The sequence below is a fragment of the Sceloporus occidentalis genome, unplaced genomic scaffold (genome assembly GCF_023333645.1).
Source record: "Sceloporus occidentalis isolate IW3139 unplaced genomic scaffold, rSceOcc1.0.p SCAF_74, whole genome shotgun sequence".
In the NCBI taxonomy this organism is placed as follows: domain Eukaryota; kingdom Metazoa; phylum Chordata; class Lepidosauria; order Squamata; family Phrynosomatidae; genus Sceloporus; species Sceloporus occidentalis.
The window spans coordinates 5071446-5088164 of NW_028317054.1; the positions used below are offsets into that span (position 1 = coordinate 5071446).

Here is a 16719-nt window from a genome sequence, read left to right on the forward strand (position 1 = left end):
ATTAGAAATAAGTAGCAACGACAGAAACGTTTACTTACAATCTTTACAATCCAGACATATGCCACTTTTTTGACTACTATTAACAATTTTATGATCTTACCAACAACAGTGACATGACATGTGCCTTTTCTTGTGCCAGTGCTGTTCTCAACAACCACACAATATTTGCCTGAATCCTCTCTTACTGATTTCAAAATGCCGAGACAGAGGGTGCTTGGAGTTGTTTTTATCTTTGTACGATCACTTTCTTTAACTGATATATCATCTTTCAACCAGTACACCTTGGGAGCTGGCTTGCCTGTATATCGTCCACTCATGGCAAAGGATTCTCCAACTCGTACAATTAGTTTGTCTCTAAAGTCAAGTTCAATTGTTGGTGGAGCTAAAGGAAACAAACAGAATTCTTATTTTATTGAACACCAAATGTATTATTCTCAGTGGTGTAACGTGAATAAAATTATATCTAAAACATACCTAGTTCATCTTTACATGTAATTGGTTTGGTGCAGAATGAAGGTTTTCCTTGTCCAACAATGTTGACTGCACTAACACGGTATTCATAAGTGTCTCCTTCCTTTAAGCCTTCATGAGTGTATTTTCTATCAAGCAACTTTTCTTTAGTAACCCTTGTAAATTTGTCTTTTCCAATCAGGCGGGATTCAAGTACATACATTGTAATGTCAGATCCTCCATTGTATTTTGGTGGATTCCAGCTTAGACTAATTGAGTCTTTGGTAACTGCTGTTATTCTGAGATCTTCAGGGCGCTCAGGTACAGCTGAAGGTAAATACAAATAGTGAAATTCATGGTCCAACTATTTTACATAGACTTATGTAGTTAACTGATGATTAAACTACTATAAATGAGCTATTACAAAATGACATGCAACATTGTTGAACATTTAATTGACAAAAAGATAGACTTAAAGAAAGACAGATATCAAAATTACACCATAATGAACACAGTTTTATCAACTTACATATTGGTTCTTTAATAACAATTTCCGTTGTAGTCTCAACAAATGGTCCCATGCCAATACTATTCTCAGCTGCTATACGGAAAAAGTATGCCACTCCTTCTATTAGGCCTTGAACAGTGGCATTTTGTCTTGTCACGGTGTATGACACTGGTGTCCACCCTCTACGATCAGCCTCACGTTTCTCAATTACATAATTAGTAATTGCTGAGCCCCCATCATCCTCTGGTGAAAACCATGTCAGCTTGCAAGAGTCATTAGTCAGATTTTCAGTCTGAAATGGAAGACTTACTGGCCCAGGCACATCTGTCAATTAGAACAAATATTTATCAGTGAAGCATTGTGAAACACTTAAAGGAGCTATTTGATTGTATGATTTAATTGAACGAGTCGTGTTTTCATACCTAATACATCAACAATAATAGTCTTCCTTCTTTCACCTCCTGCATTCTTGGCGACCAGTGTATACATGCCTTGGTGGTTCCTTTGGCACTTCTTAATGACTAAAGACGAGCTTATGGCTGTAGTTTCAACAGTAGCTTCTGAGGGTAAAGCCCTCTCATCTCTACTCCAAATAATTTCTGGAGCAGGCTTTCCAGACACATATGCTATTATACGAATAACACCACCAGCGTGAACCACAATTCTCTCCTTTACACTGGCATCAAGCTGAATGTCAGGTATTACTATAAAAAATAGAGGGATAAAAAAAATGTTCAATCTTAGCAATGATTTCAAGAGGTATTATACTTTATTAAAAATAATATTTATAATATTACTTGTTCTGTCCTTGGCTTCAATAACATCAGTGACATCTCCAGGTTCTCCAACACCAGCGGCATTGACAGCTCTGACTCTAAACCTGTAGAAGCTTCCTTCTTTCAGTCCAGGTACAACAAACTTAGTACCTCTGATTTCTTTATCCTTTGCCTTTACGGATGGTTAAGAGAGGGAATTTGGTTTATTAATGGTATTGCTTGTTATGAAACTGTATTTACATTCATGTCATACCCTATCCCTTATTATAACTACCCTCATATTTTCTTGGTCATTTAAAAACTGAATGACTTAAAAACACCCAAAAGCTAGTTCATGTCCCAAACACAATTACTCATTTTTCCACTAACCGCTTTAAACAGAAAGCATCGGTATTTATAAAATAATAAAGTGACTTGGTTTTATACATTATATTCATTTTTGATGGTGTTCTTTTACTGACCTTTTCCCATTCTTCTTTTCCTTCTTCTTTATATTCTACAAAATATCCAGTAACAGGAGACCCTCCATCTTTAGATGGTGGAGTCCATTCTAAGTCAGCAGAAGACCTTGTCCAGTCTGTAACTTTGGGTATTGGTGGGCCTGGTGGAGCTGAGGAAGACAGAAATTAAATTGCTCTCATCAATATACTTTGAGGAAAGGGAAAGAAACAATCAGAGAGCCAAAACAAGTATATTAACTCACATATGGGATCTCTTGCTGTAGCTGGGTCAGATGGTAGACTTGGAGGACCAACACCAGCAGCGTTAATAGCCATCACACGATATTGATAATCAGTTCCTTCAATAAGCCCTGTGACTTTGTAAGATACACCCAGAGGCATAACCTTGATAGGATCACGATTTACTCTCTTCCACCTCTTTCCAGTGGTTTCCTTCACTTCTAGCCAATAACCAGTTACAGGTGAGCCTCCATCATACTCAGGCTCCTCCCAATTCACCGTCATTGAATCACGTGTAATGCTGCTGACTGAGGGTTTATCACATTGTCCAGGGACAGCTGTAAGAGCAAAAGGAGCGAAATTGTTATATTACTTAAAATGTTGTCAATACTAAAAATGCAGCTGTTGCTTAAAGGGTAAGTAACATATCAGACTTACTGTACAGATTTCTGGCTGTTTCAGGCTCACTGTCAAGGGGTAGTCCAACACCAAACTTGTTTTGAGCCATGATTCGGAAGACATATTCATGGCCTTCAACCAATTTTGGTATAGTGAAGACGCATTCTTTGGCCTCTTTAGTTACCGGTGCCCAAAGTTTCCTATTTGCCTCTCTTTTCTCAATAACATAGTTTGTGATCTTAGAACCTCCATCATCTTTTGGCGGAAGCCAAGCAAGAGTCATTGTATCAGCTGTAATTGATTCAAATTTAATTGGTCCAACTGGTGGTCCAGGGCGTCCTATGAACAAATGGATAATCGAAAATCAATGATGTTATTTAGTGGAACTGGTAAAATGTAAAAATCAGATTTATAATCTATATGAGATAATAAAACAGACTTACCAAGGATGTTTAGTCGCATTTCTTTTGAATCGACACCTAGATTATTCTCAGCAGTCAGGGTGTACAAGGCTGTGTCATTTCTACGAGACTGGTGGATCAGCAAAGTGCATTCATTCTCACCAACAACTTTATTAACATGTTGATCGTATTGTACTGGTAGCTTATCATCAGGTTTGTTTGGATGTGCCTTAAACCATTTCAGTGTAGGGAAAGGAACTCCCTTAATCTTTGCTATAATACTTATATCTGTTCCTTCTTCAGCCTCTAGGAATTCTTTCAGTTCAATAGATGGTGGACCTGATAAAAATAAACATACACATGAATAAGTGCCACAAACTATTAATGACAAGCAAATGATACAACAAAAGACACAAATACACATAATCAGTGGGTAGCAAATGTAATGGTGATATAAAAATGCCTACCATAAAAAAAAGTATAAAACAGGACTAACTTATAAATTGAGCAACAAACACATTTTTAAACAGGGAGTGTGCTAACTGTACTGGTTGTTAATAGTTTGCAATGTGATTAACAATTGTATTCCTAAAACTCACATGTCTGGTCTTTTACAGAGACTGGGCCGACAGTAGTAGATGGTTTGCTAGGTCCAGCTTCGTTTACAGCCCTCACTCGGAACTCATACTCTCCCCCTTCTTTGAGATCTTCAACAGTGAAGTTTGTCTCTTCTACATCACGTTTATTACATTGTTTCCAAGTCTCTTTGCCTTCTCCAGAGGGATCCCAGACCAAGCGTTCAATGATATAGTGGGTAACAGGAGCCCCGCCATCACTCTTTGGTGGTCTCCATGAAAGTGCTACAGAATTTTTTGTGACAAGGCCAACTTTTAGCTTGGTCGGAGGTTCTGGTGGATCTATAAAACAAACCAAACCCAAAAATAATTTTTATGTTTCTGTTATGAAACCTAATTTTTATACCATTTAGCATATAAAATTAAAGAGCGGTGAATTAACAAACTTACGTATGGGATCTCTTGCTTTTGTCCTTTGAATGGTTGCAACTGGTGGCCCAGTTCCAAACTTGTTCTCTGCTGTTACTCTGAAGAAGTATTCCTGTCCAGCAATGAGATCAGGAACTGTATAGGATGTTCCTGCACAATCAGCGGTCACCTTTACCCATGATTTTCCTTCTACTGTCCTCTTTTCCACAATATAGTTCTTAATTCTGTCTCCTCCATCATTGTCAGGGGCTTTCCATGATAGCTTGGCTGTTGACCTTGTTACATCACTTACTTTAAGATCTTTTATTGGCCCAGGTGCATCTGTAAAACATGTTTTAAGTATGAAATCATGTGCAAACGAACATTAGGGAATTGGGCGTGTTTCATTTGTTTATAGATCTTACCTAAAACATTTACTCTGACATTGACAGTTTTCTGTCCAGCTTTGTTCTTTGCTGTAATACTATATTTTCCAGAGTGTCCTCTGTTACAATTAGGAATGATGATTACAGAAGTCGTATCTGTAGACTCAACCTGCAAATGTGTACAATATGTGGTTAGATTGTTTTTTTTTTAAACTACTGCTCACATACATAGAAAAACGCATATGGTCATATTACCTTAGAATCTTCTGGAACATTGTGAACTTGATCCTATATAAAGAGAGAGAAAAGTAACATAAGCATCAAGGCGTATTTAAAAAATAAGAGTTGATAATTTATAGCAAACATGTTTATAATATTACTTTTATCTCCTTCTTTGCTGCTCCTTCAAATTCCCAAGATGTTTTCGGGACAGGTCGGCCACTGATAGTAGCAGTAATTTTAATTGTAGTTCCAGCACGACAGTTCAGAAGATCTTGTGCCCGTAAGTCGATTGAAATGTCAGGTTCCTCTGTTGATAGGCAAATATATAAAAAGGGTCAGATATAACTGGATGTATAAAGAATGCCTATGTAGTATTAATAACATGTGCATCTCTTACCTTGAATTTCTTTAACTGGTATTTCTCCAGTACCAAGACTAGGCTCGGATTCACCAGCAGCATTGACAGCTTTCACTCTGAATCTGTATTTCTTGAGCTCCTGTAGGTTGGGAACTACACACTCACACGAAGGGAAAAGCTTATCAGGTTCATTGACCTTTTTCCAGTCTGAACTGCCCTCTTCCTGCATTTCAACAAGGTATCCTTTAATTGGACTGCCACCATCTTTATCTGGTTTCTTCCATGCCAGAGACACACTTGTTTTGGTTTTGTCCTTCACATCAGGGCATGATGGTGCACTTGGAGCATCTATTCAAAATGAACAAATGTTTTAGTTTTTAGCTCAGTTTACATATGTTCTTAATTTAACCCCAACAACAATTACTTACAGATTGGATCTACAGCCTTTGCGGGATCGGATGGTTCACTGGGAGGACCTACTCCAGCAGCATTGATTGCCATCACTCTGAACTGATATTCCACTCCCTCAATTAAGCGGAGTACGTTATATTCCAATCCCTTCACTGCTGGTTTAGTGACTGGAGCTCTGTTTACACGTCCCCAGTACACACCACCAACTTCTCTCTTCTCCAGCCAATAACCAGTAATTGGAGATCCACCATTGTCCAATGGAGGTTCCCAGGAGACTAACATCGATGAACGTGTGCATTCCGACACCTTTGGCTTTTTGGGAGGACCAGGTAGACCAAATGGATCCTTTATTACTGCCTTGTCAGAAAGGCAGTCATCACTAATACCATACTTGTTCACTGCTCTAACTCTGAACTGATATTCACCATTAGTAGTAAGTTTCCAGACCTGAAAAAATAAATACAAAACACCTACTTGTAAATTTGCTTTCATTTTTAGTGCATAAACATGAAATAAGTTGTGTAAGGTTGTGTTGTATGAATATTCTACCAAAGGCATGGACATTTATCACAATTCAAATATTTTGGAATAGCATCTGCATCATATATTTTATAATGCAATACCACAGCAACAATTTCTAATTAATATAAAGAATATGACAATCCGCAAAGGTAATTTTCAACCTACCCCATATCGCCTCTCAACCACAATATTGGAGACTTCCTCCCAATCAGACTTCTTTTTGCTCGCATCGCGTTTGTCAATTATATAGTTGGTAATTTCACTTCCACCATTGTCTTCTGGTGCATCCCAAATTAAGTAGCATGATTCGGCTTTAATATCAGTAACTGCAAGGTTTCTTGGTGGTGAGGGACGATCTAATTAATTTCAGAAATCACAGGTTATTTAAGGAATGCACAAAAAATGAGGTTTCAGTTCAGGAAATAACAATGGGGAAACATTGCTTACCATATACTTCCACCTTGGCAATGCGATATGCAGATCCAAGCCGGTTAGATGCTGTTACTGTGTATGTACCTTTGTCACTCCTCTGTGCACTAGGTATGATTACCTCTGTCTTTGCATCACCCCTAGATAGTTCTTGCTTTTCAATCTTTACAGCTGGTGTTGACTTCTCTATTACAACTTCATCTTTGGACCATTCTATTTTTGGCATTGGGAGACCAGTTACATCAGCAGGTATATTTACAGGCTCGCCTGCTTTAACTTTGATTGTATCTCCTCTAACAGATAACCGAAGAGTGACTGTTGGGGGAACTGTAAGAAAAGATGAACAATAAGGATGTTTATGCAAAAGTAAAAAAAAAAAACCATACCCACAATTGTTATAAGTCAAACGATAGCTAAAAGATTCTACCTTCATCATCCTGAATGACCACGTTTAGAGGAAGAGAAGGTTCGCTTTCACCAATATCATTGACAGCCTTGGCACGGAATTCATACATATGAAGCTCTGCAAGATTCTCCACAACAAAGGATGTATCTGGACAGAGTCTCTTGTTGCATCTCTCAAACTCTGTACTGTCATGTCGTCTCTTTTCAATAATATAGCCTATAATAGGACTACCACCATCATTACGGGGTGGCTTCCAATCCAAAGTTATTGTAGACTTAGTTCTCTCTGTGTAAGTAAATCTTTCAGGTGCACCAGGAGGGCCTAAAATAAAAAATATGTATATATATTTATATATAAACAACAGTTAGAAACAAAGCTATATTTTTGCAGTATCTCCATAATCTTTTTTGTGCATCTCTGCCTATGGGATCATAAATTACCACACAGTTATCTACTGGAGAATTCAGAATGTTACCTTGTGGATCAACAGCAAGAATTGGTCCCAAGTCGACAGGTGGACCACATCCATACTTGTTCTTGGCAATAACACGGAACATATATTCTTGGCCTTCTAAAAGTCCAACAATATCACATTTCGATCTTTCGGTTTCTATTGGCTGCCTCCAAATGTGCATTTTGGCATCCTTTCTTTCAATTATGAAGCCTGTGATGTCACTTCCACCATCATCTAAGGGATCACCCCAGTTAAGCAAAGCCATCTTACGGTTAACAACAACCGGTTTCAAGTCTATAACTGGACCAGGAACATCTGTAAATAAATAATGAATCAATGAGCCATTAAGAGAAAAGTATTGAATTATATTTATTGCATAATATTTTATGCTGCATTATTTGAAAAAATCCCACTGCAAAAAGCAAAAGCTTTTCTTACCGAATATCTCAACTCTAGTTGCTGCAGATTTGGTGCCACTTTCATTGCTGGCTGTAATTATATACCTTCCATAGTGTCTTCTTTCTGCATTTACAATGGTTAATACAGATGTATTTCCAATATTTACAATTTCAGCTCTTTCTTTATCCAGTTCTCCTTCTTCTATAGACCATTGAATTTTAGGTGCAGGGCGTCCAAACACAGTTGCTGGAATTTTTAGAGTTTGTCCTGCCAGAATCTGGATACCATCCTTTACAGAGAGGTCCAATTCAACCATAGGTGGTTCTAAGAGAGCAAATAAATATTTAAATGGAAAATCTCACCTGCAATTCAGTTATCATAAATACACACACACATGAATATACTATAAAGAAATATTTTAAAAATTCTCTAATTAATTACTAGATGTAGCATGGCAGTTTCATAAGATATATGGACGATATTAAGATTGAATCAATTATTTATTTCATAATAAAAGTTGAAATTATATAAATTAAATTATTTTTAAAATCCAAAAGAAAATATTTACCTTGAGGTTCAAGAACAGTGATGGGATCAGTTACCCCTGGAGGACCTTCACCAGCTGCATTAACAGCACTCACTCGAAGCTTGTAATCTGCACCTTCTCTTATTCCAGTGACTGTGTATTTGCGAATCTTAATTGGCTTATCTGTGCATCGAGACCATTCGTTTGTGCCCATCAACTGCTTATCAACAAAGTAACCAATAATATCTCCACCACCATTATAAAGAGGGGGGTCCCATTCTAGGTCAATTGCAGATGAGCTGGTGTCAATGACTCTTGGAGTTGGTGGACCAGGAAGCACTTAAAAGAAAACATAAATAAAATCCATCACATACTCTGTTGACTACTCTGCAGTTGTCACTCACACAGTATTACAAATAATTTAAGATTTGAGTCATTACTTACATATTGGATCTTGGGCAGTCTTTGGATCTGATGGTACACTAAACTTTCCAACACCTCCTGCATTTTCTGCGCACACTCTAAATATATAAGTGAGGCCTTCCAATAGGCCATTAGCTCTCAATTCAAGTGCACTGACAAGTTCTCTGTTGACTCGTGTCCAGTGGGTGCTATTAATTTCACGTTTTTCAATCCAGTATCCTAAAATTGGACTTCCATTGTCTTTTGGTTCTTTCCATTTAACCAACATATCTTTGCTAGTAACCTCTTCAACATCAGGTTTGTCTGGAGCATCAGGAGGAGCTGCAAAAAATGTTTTGTTTTGTGTTATTTTCTTCCCCAATAAAACAATGAATGGTTGACTAAATAAAGCTACTTAGACTTACTGAATGGATCCTTTGCAACAACAGGTGCAGAAACACACGGTGGCCCTGGACCAAATTTATTTTCCGCTCTAACACGGAAGATATATTCCTTGTCCTCAATAAGTTTTGTTACTGGATATTTGAGGTGTCTCAATATGGTTGTTACATTAACCCAGCCTATTTCAGCTTTAGAATTATCTTTCTTCTCCAAAATGTAATTGAGGATTTCACTTCCGCCATCATCCAAGGGAGGTTCCCATTTGCAAATTACTGAGTTTTTCCTGATTTCTTCAAATGTAAAGTTCACTGGTGGACCTGGTGTATCTAATATTGAAACACAAAATAAGCATAATTCCATAATGGGCATATGTAATATATATATATATATATATATACTGTATAATAACATTTTTACACTGTGCTTCTACAACATTACTGGGCTTTTCTGTTCACACCTACACTTTAAATAATAATGAACACATTTTGTACTTACCCAGCACATTCACTTGACATGAGGCCTTTGCTACACCGTGGTCATTTTCGACTCTAATGGTAAATGTTCCATGATCGTCTCGAATAGAATCTCTAACAGATATTGCAGATTCTCCATGTCTACTGTTATCAACAGTCAAACGCTCTGGTAGACTCAGGTGGAATGGCTCTTCTACATCAACTTCTTTCTTTCTGCGGAAGGGCACTATTTTCTCAACTCTCTTTTTTATCTCCTCCGGTCTTATGACTTCATCATTTTTGAGCCATGTGATTGTAGGATACGGTGATCCAGTTATGCGTGCTTCTAAATTAATTTCATCTCCCTGCCTAATATCGAGCCCTGATTGTAGACTGCCAGATAGGAACACCTTTGGTGGATCTAATTGGGTAATGAAAAAAGAAAAACAATACAAGTTTGATCTTTCCTTAATTTTCTAGAGTTATGGCTCTTTTGGTATTGTATAAAAGTACTCCTACTCACCTATAGGATCTACAGCTTTAATTCCTGGAGTAGCACGAGAAGGATCACTAATACCAGCAATATTTTCTGCACGTACACGATACTGATATTCGTTTCCTTCTTCCAAGCCCTTTACGGTGTAAGACAATACAGGTACAAGAGAATCATTGCACCTTTCCCACTTTTCACCACCTTTGGGAAGCTTTTCAATGATATAACCTAATATTTTGCAACCTCCATCATACTGGGGAGGTTTCCAAGTCAAAGTTATAGATTTTGAGGATGGGTTGTGAGTATCAACGTCAACAGGTGGATCAGGGCGTTCTGCATGAAAATATAAAAACAAAAGGGTAAATATAGGCACATAATAAATACACATAAAATATACAAATAATATTTTATTCAATCTCGAACACTTACGTTTTGGGTCTTCAGCAATAATTGGGTTTCGAAGTTCAAGGTACTCTCCTCCACCAATCTTGTTAACTGCTTTTACTCTGAAATAATATTCTCCATTTGGTATAAGATCTTTAACATTCCATGTCAGTTTGTTTTCCCCAGACATAACAGGTGTGTATGTTCTTCTGCCAGCTTCTCTGCGTTCAAGAACATAATGTAATATAGGGGTTCCGCCATCATATTCTGGTGGCTCCCAATATACTTTGCATGTGTTCTTGGTGACATCATTTGCTTTAATATCCTTGCATTGTCCAGGTAAACCTATATGACAAAGATACTCATAGTAAGAATGTGCCAGCATTTTAAGGCTTGTATAAAATACGAGCAAGTAGACATTTAATAGTTACCGATCACTTTAACATTAACGGAGCCTGTTGTTGAGCCTAATTTATTTTCAAGAGTAATTGTGTAAACACCAGCATCTCCACGAACCACACTAGACACATCAAGGGTTGCTGAGGTGTAGTCACTCTTTTGTGTAACTCTGTCGCCAATCTTAATATCTCTTCCATCTTTGTGCCAGGCGATAGTGGGCATTGGCACAGCTCTGAAAGGCACTGGGATAGTAAGCTTTTCTCCTTCAACAACGATAAGATCTTGTGTTTTAAGATCAATTGTTGGGTTACCTAAAAGAAAATATTTATTGTTAGATAAAGTTCTAAAACATAGATTTTAACATTTATGTGGCAACAAGATGCAGGTAAAAGTTACTAATTTCAACTCACAATCTGGGTCTTTGGCAAAAACATTCTCAGAAATTTCAGAAGGATCACTAGCACCAATGGCATTGACTGCTCTAACTCTAAGAATGTACTCTTTGTCAGGAATGATGCCTTCTTCTGCTTTGTATTTCAATTCTTTTACTGGTCGAGAGTTGATTCTCATCCATTTTTCAGTGCCTACTGGACATGCTTCAATGTGGTATCCAATAATCGGACTGCCACCATTTTTCTCTGGAGGTTTCCAGGCAATAGAGATATGGTTTCTGCTGGCATCTGTAACATGTAACTCAAGAGGTGGTGATGGAGGACCTGAAAAACAAGAGATGGTTTAATTAAATTAAATACCAATTTAACAAGACCTAATATACAGCAGACCAGTTGACTCCTTTCTTACTTGTGGGATCTTCAATAGGTAGCAAATCTGTAGGCTCGCTTGGATGACCAACACCAGCTTCATTTTCTGCACGGACCTGGAACTGTACTTCTGTACCCTCAATGACATCAGTAACCCTGAACTGACATTCAGGTCCAGATGTCCTTCCAGCTTTCACCCAACGTGTTCCAAGCTTCTCTTTCTTTTCAATGACGTATCTATGAACATATAAAACAATACAGCTAACCACAAAGCCTCTTGATGAGGGCACAGTATATCATTTGTGAGATTAAATTAATACTAGTAAATATTTATAAAATTTGAATGAAGGTGGATGACATTTTTCTTCAAGTGTATGTTCTCACAGTAACTAGTCTATATACTCTACTCATAATATTAATATTACTTTTGCATGTTATGCTCATTGTTTACCTTTGAATGGGTCTTCCACCATCATTTTTGGGAGCTTCCCACTTCAGTTCAACATGCCTCTTTGTTACATCGACAACTGTAAGGGCATAGGGTGGCCCAGGGGTAGCTAAAAATACAAGATGAATATTAAATATTATATTTAAATATCTCTTAAATCTTATATCTTAAATTACTATTTAAATATCCCGATAGCTATGTATGGAAATACTTCAATATAATACTACTACTACTACTAATAATACTAATAATAACTCACTGAAGGTGTCTTTAGCCAGTACAGAGTCTTCAAGTTCACAATAGTCACTTTGTCCAACTGCATTTTCTGCAGCAACGCGGAACACATATAAAGAGCCTTCAGACAATGGAGTAACAGATGCTTTAGTATCCTTTACTGTGGTGTCCACTGTCTGCCAGCCTTTGCGTCTTACATCTCTCTTCTCAACAATATAGTTGGTAATTGGGGAGCCACCATCCCTCTCTGGTGCTGTCCATTTAAGATCAGCTGTATTCTTAGTTATGTTGATAACTTCAAGCCAGCGAGGAGGAGAAGGAGGATCTATAGAATGAAAATATTAGATAGAAGAACATCAATCAACATTTGGCAGTATGTTTACTTATTGGTAATTACATTTTATTTATTGTTTTTAAATACTTTATAGAACATTTGCATATGTTATTTATGGTGGCATATTAGGCATCTGAAAATAATCCAGGTACTACTCACTTAGCCGTTCCTTGCACAGTACAGGATCGCTTGGTTCACTTGGTTCACTTTCTCCAGCTTTGTTTACAGCTCTAACACGGAAAGAGTATTCCTGTTTCTCCATAAGTCCTTTCAAAAAGTGCTCAGTAGTTGGAACTCCTTCAGCAACTCTAACCCATTCATCAGTTCCAGTCTTCAGCAGCTCAATCACATATGATTCAATTTTGGCACCACCATCATGCTCTGGTTTTAACCAGTTCAAGAATGCAGATGTCTTTGCAACATCTTTTACAGTGGGTTTGCCTGGGGGCCATGGTGGATCTGCACATAACAATATATATAAGATGAATCTTAAGAATTGTCTTATAATGAGGAAATGGTGAAGACTGATATAATAGTAAATGAAATGTTACATACCAATAGGATCTTTTATTAAGATTGGCGCAGATTCTTTGCTTGGTTTTCCAGGCCCAGCAAGGTTTTCTGCCAGAACACGGAACTGGTATTTCTTTTTATTGGTAAGCCCTTTAACTCTATTGGTCCCAAAAAAATATTTTACAGTAAATTGCAGGTACAAATGATGAACATATATCTTTATCGAGCAAAAATAGGAAGGAATATCATTTCCTTTGGATTAAGAGAATTGTTTTAAGTACAATACCTGTAGGTGGGATCTTTTACTGGTATCTTGTTGCATCTAACCCATTTTCCTGAATCAGGGTCCAGTTTTTCAACCCAATAGCCAGTAATTGGACTTCCACCATCATCATCTGGCTCATTCCATGACAGAGTCACTGAATCTTTAGTAATATCTGAAGGCTCAAGACGGCTTGGTGGGCCAGGGGGATCTTTGAAAGAAAAAAAAAACAATAATTCAATGCTCATCATACACATTGTTAAGTTTAACTAATTAATCAGCAATGTTTTACCACTAAACAAATAAGACTCTTACCAAATGAGTATTTAGCAATCATTGGTGTAGACAGAACTGGCTCTCCAATACCATACATGTTTTCAGCACTGACTCTGAAGGTATATTCCTTGAGGGGAGTTAATTTTGAAGCTTTGAATCGAGTTTCCTTAATGGTTGATGATAGTTTGTGCCATATTTCACTGTCACCAGCTCTCTGCTCCAGAATATAGTTTGTTATTTTTGAACCACCATCATCTCTGGGAGGGTTCCATGTCAGAACACAAGATTCGTTTGTGATTTCCGAAATGTCAAATGCAGCTGGTGGACCGGGTTTGTCTAGATACACAAATACATTTGAAATTAGATAATATTTCTGCAAGCTTTTAAATCTAGGTTTCCTGACATGAAATAAAAAAATCAATAATACCTAGAATGTTGACTTCAACCATTGCTGTAGCCCGACCGGATGTATTGACTGCTTCAATAATATAAGTTCCAGAATCACTTCTCTTGCTATCTGTGATTGTTACTGTAGAATGACCAGGTTTGGATTCAATGTTTATTCTCTTATCAACTCTAAGAAGTGTATCTGCTTTACTCCAGGTAATTTTTGGTTCAGGTTTGCCAGTAACTGTCGCTGGTAATTCAATCTTAGTTCCAGCCTTAACAGTAATACCAGCCATCAATTTTACATCAAGGAAAACCTCTGGGGCCTCTGTATTAAGGGAAAAAAAAGATTACGTTTATTCCATGCCTACAACACAACAGAAACACAAATAATTTTTCATTAGGCACAAATAGCATACCTTTGGGATCTGTAGCCAGTATGTCATCAGTTGGTTTGCTTGGCTTACTGGCCCCTAGTCTGTTGAGCGCCTTTACACGATATGCATACCATTGACCTTCAGTAAGATTTTCAACTTGAAACCTGCCATTCAAAATAAATTTTACATGTTTACAATTTGTGAAACGTCAAAAACGGCATTGTTTTTTTTTCAATTTTAGCTAACCACACTTACTTTGTTTCTGCAACAGAGTCTCCACAAATTTCCCATTTGTCTGTGCCACGTTGACATTTTTCCACAATATATCCTTTAATGCGAGAGCCTCCATCATATCTTGGTGGTTCCCAAGTAAGGAATATTCCTTTAGCAGTTGGATCTCTCCACCTAACATTCTCAGGTGGGTCTGGTACAGCTAGTAATGAAGAAAAGAAATATGATCATATGTGACAAGAATTTTGACAGCACCCTACACCTCAGCTGTCTTTGTATAGTTGCTTCATGGATCCCTAGTCTTCTAGATGGACTCAAGAGCTTTTTCACATATTTGTAACTCATTCTTGAAAATATCAAAGATTCAAATTTCTATTAAGTAATATATCCCTATTAGAGTTGGTCACTCTCTCCTTGACCATTTAAGTGAAGGGGATATTTGTGTTGCTCAACTGTATAAGGTATTGAAGTACAAAGAGTTTATTCTATATAAATATCTCTATATATCTATATTTATATCTATATAAATGACTGGAACTCACTTGCTGGTGCAGACATATTAACTGGCTCATCAATGTATGCAGGCTCTCCTGGTCCACATTTGTTGCATGCCGAGACCCTGAAGAGGTATTCTCTGCCTTGGATAAGGTCAGATGCTGTGAACTCTTGATCAATTACATTTTCCATGACCTATAAGAAAATGAGTAACTCATTAGATCGTCACTACAACATAAAATCAAACTTAGAATTAAGTTTCACATTTGACATACTTTAGCCCATGTTTTGCGGTTAACTTCTCGTTTCTCAATTAGGTATCCAGTCAGTGGGCTACCGCCATCATTCTCAGGTGCTTCCCAAGACAGATTGACTGTGCTTCTTGTAAGGTCTCCAACTTTAAGTTCTCTTGGAGCGCTGGGGCGAGCTGAGAAGAGTATAACATAAACACAGTTTAAAAAAAGGAAACTTGAAAGAAAAAACAGTAAAAAATGTTTTTTGACATTTGAGTTGCCACTTACCAATTACATTCACATCAATTTCTCCTGATACCGATGCCACGGGATTTTCAAGCTCAATTGTGTAAATTGCTTTGTCAGAACGCTCACTTGGAGATATGACAAGTTCTGCGAAGGTTGATGTGGTTTCTATTTTGACTCGATCATTGCTTTCTAAGACATTTCCATTTACTGACCATTTTGCAATTGGTATTGGGTAACCAGTTATGGGAACATGGATTTTCAGAGGTTCTGGAACAATCACTTCCAGACCATCTTTGAAAGCTCTTAAGTCCATTGTAGGTGCATCTGAAATAAAATTATATTTAATTTCAAACAGGCATATATATATATATATATATATAGTATATTATAAAAAGGAAAAGGATTAGAGAATCTACTCACAGTGAGGATCATCTGCTTTGAGTGGTCCAAGGCTTTCAGTTGGATCAGATAAACCAGCAGCATTTTCAGCAGAGACTCTGTAATAGTAGCTTGCTAAGGGTTTTAACCCAGTCACCTTTGGTAACAAAAAAAATCGGTATGTTTGTTAGCAGTGGAATTACAGTCCAGTGTATATATGCATATGTTTGTGTAGACATGCATACATATTTTTTTTTCTATTACATTAACAATCAACTTTGCGTGGAAAAAATGAAAAAGATTCAAACATTTTTACAGATAGGGGATAAAATGTCAAATGATTGTTAAAGATTTGATTGAGGCTTTAAAGAGAGCTTAAAGGTCACTTTGTTATAAAATAAAGACCTAACAATTCATGACATCCAGTAAGCACAGTTTTTATCAGTAGTGTGTAGTGTGTAAATTTAAGAATAAACCTACCGTGTATGTAAGATCTGGTGCAAGCCTCATATTACATCGGATCCATTTGTCAGTGCCTTCTTCGCAGCGTTCAATAACATAGCCTAACACTGGGCTTCCTCCATCCTCAAGTGGAGGCTCCCATGTAAGTTGAACAGATGACTTAGTTTGTTTAGAGTGAGTAAGGTTGATAGGAGGACTTGGTTTTTCTATTAAAAGAACATATACAATAGATATTTT

The 16719-nt window shown here is 37.3% G+C and overlaps 1 protein-coding gene across 1 annotated transcript in view; it reads right to left on the minus strand.

Moving 5' to 3' along the window:
* The window catches only part of LOC149286002 (titin-like), a 200452-nt gene that overhangs the window by 59842 nt on the left and 123891 nt on the right, over nucleotides 1-16719 (minus strand). Inside the window, exons 149-192 of the mRNA XM_089494688.1 lie at nucleotides 16501-16688; nucleotides 16063-16177; nucleotides 15682-15966; nucleotides 15436-15587; nucleotides 15208-15355; nucleotides 14690-14867; nucleotides 14477-14598; nucleotides 14098-14385; nucleotides 13710-14006; nucleotides 13419-13605; nucleotides 13175-13290; nucleotides 12779-13078; nucleotides 12311-12610; nucleotides 12055-12160; nucleotides 11644-11840; nucleotides 11253-11558; nucleotides 10875-11153; nucleotides 10489-10788; nucleotides 10090-10392; nucleotides 9610-9987; nucleotides 9138-9440; nucleotides 8755-9054; nucleotides 8353-8649; nucleotides 7824-8108; nucleotides 7407-7700; nucleotides 6953-7252; nucleotides 6544-6852; nucleotides 6262-6452; nucleotides 5592-6021; nucleotides 5203-5511; nucleotides 4964-5112; nucleotides 4839-4871; nucleotides 4623-4752; nucleotides 4240-4539; nucleotides 3814-4131; nucleotides 3257-3553; nucleotides 2853-3152; nucleotides 2438-2752; nucleotides 2196-2344; nucleotides 1756-1906; nucleotides 1381-1662; nucleotides 980-1282; nucleotides 475-777; nucleotides 101-382 (exon numbers count right to left, since the gene is read on the minus strand). Of these exons, the coding sequence (XP_089350814.1) occupies nucleotides 101-382; nucleotides 475-777; nucleotides 980-1282; nucleotides 1381-1662; nucleotides 1756-1906; nucleotides 2196-2344; nucleotides 2438-2752; nucleotides 2853-3152; nucleotides 3257-3553; nucleotides 3814-4131; nucleotides 4240-4539; nucleotides 4623-4752; nucleotides 4839-4871; nucleotides 4964-5112; nucleotides 5203-5511; nucleotides 5592-6021; nucleotides 6262-6452; nucleotides 6544-6852; nucleotides 6953-7252; nucleotides 7407-7700; nucleotides 7824-8108; nucleotides 8353-8649; nucleotides 8755-9054; nucleotides 9138-9440; nucleotides 9610-9987; nucleotides 10090-10392; nucleotides 10489-10788; nucleotides 10875-11153; nucleotides 11253-11558; nucleotides 11644-11840; nucleotides 12055-12160; nucleotides 12311-12610; nucleotides 12779-13078; nucleotides 13175-13290; nucleotides 13419-13605; nucleotides 13710-14006; nucleotides 14098-14385; nucleotides 14477-14598; nucleotides 14690-14867; nucleotides 15208-15355; nucleotides 15436-15587; nucleotides 15682-15966; nucleotides 16063-16177; nucleotides 16501-16688 (10875 nt within the window). The remainder of the gene's footprint in view (nucleotides 1-100; nucleotides 383-474; nucleotides 778-979; nucleotides 1283-1380; nucleotides 1663-1755; nucleotides 1907-2195; nucleotides 2345-2437; nucleotides 2753-2852; nucleotides 3153-3256; nucleotides 3554-3813; nucleotides 4132-4239; nucleotides 4540-4622; nucleotides 4753-4838; nucleotides 4872-4963; nucleotides 5113-5202; nucleotides 5512-5591; nucleotides 6022-6261; nucleotides 6453-6543; nucleotides 6853-6952; nucleotides 7253-7406; nucleotides 7701-7823; nucleotides 8109-8352; nucleotides 8650-8754; nucleotides 9055-9137; nucleotides 9441-9609; nucleotides 9988-10089; nucleotides 10393-10488; nucleotides 10789-10874; nucleotides 11154-11252; nucleotides 11559-11643; nucleotides 11841-12054; nucleotides 12161-12310; nucleotides 12611-12778; nucleotides 13079-13174; nucleotides 13291-13418; nucleotides 13606-13709; nucleotides 14007-14097; nucleotides 14386-14476; nucleotides 14599-14689; nucleotides 14868-15207; nucleotides 15356-15435; nucleotides 15588-15681; nucleotides 15967-16062; nucleotides 16178-16500; nucleotides 16689-16719) is intronic.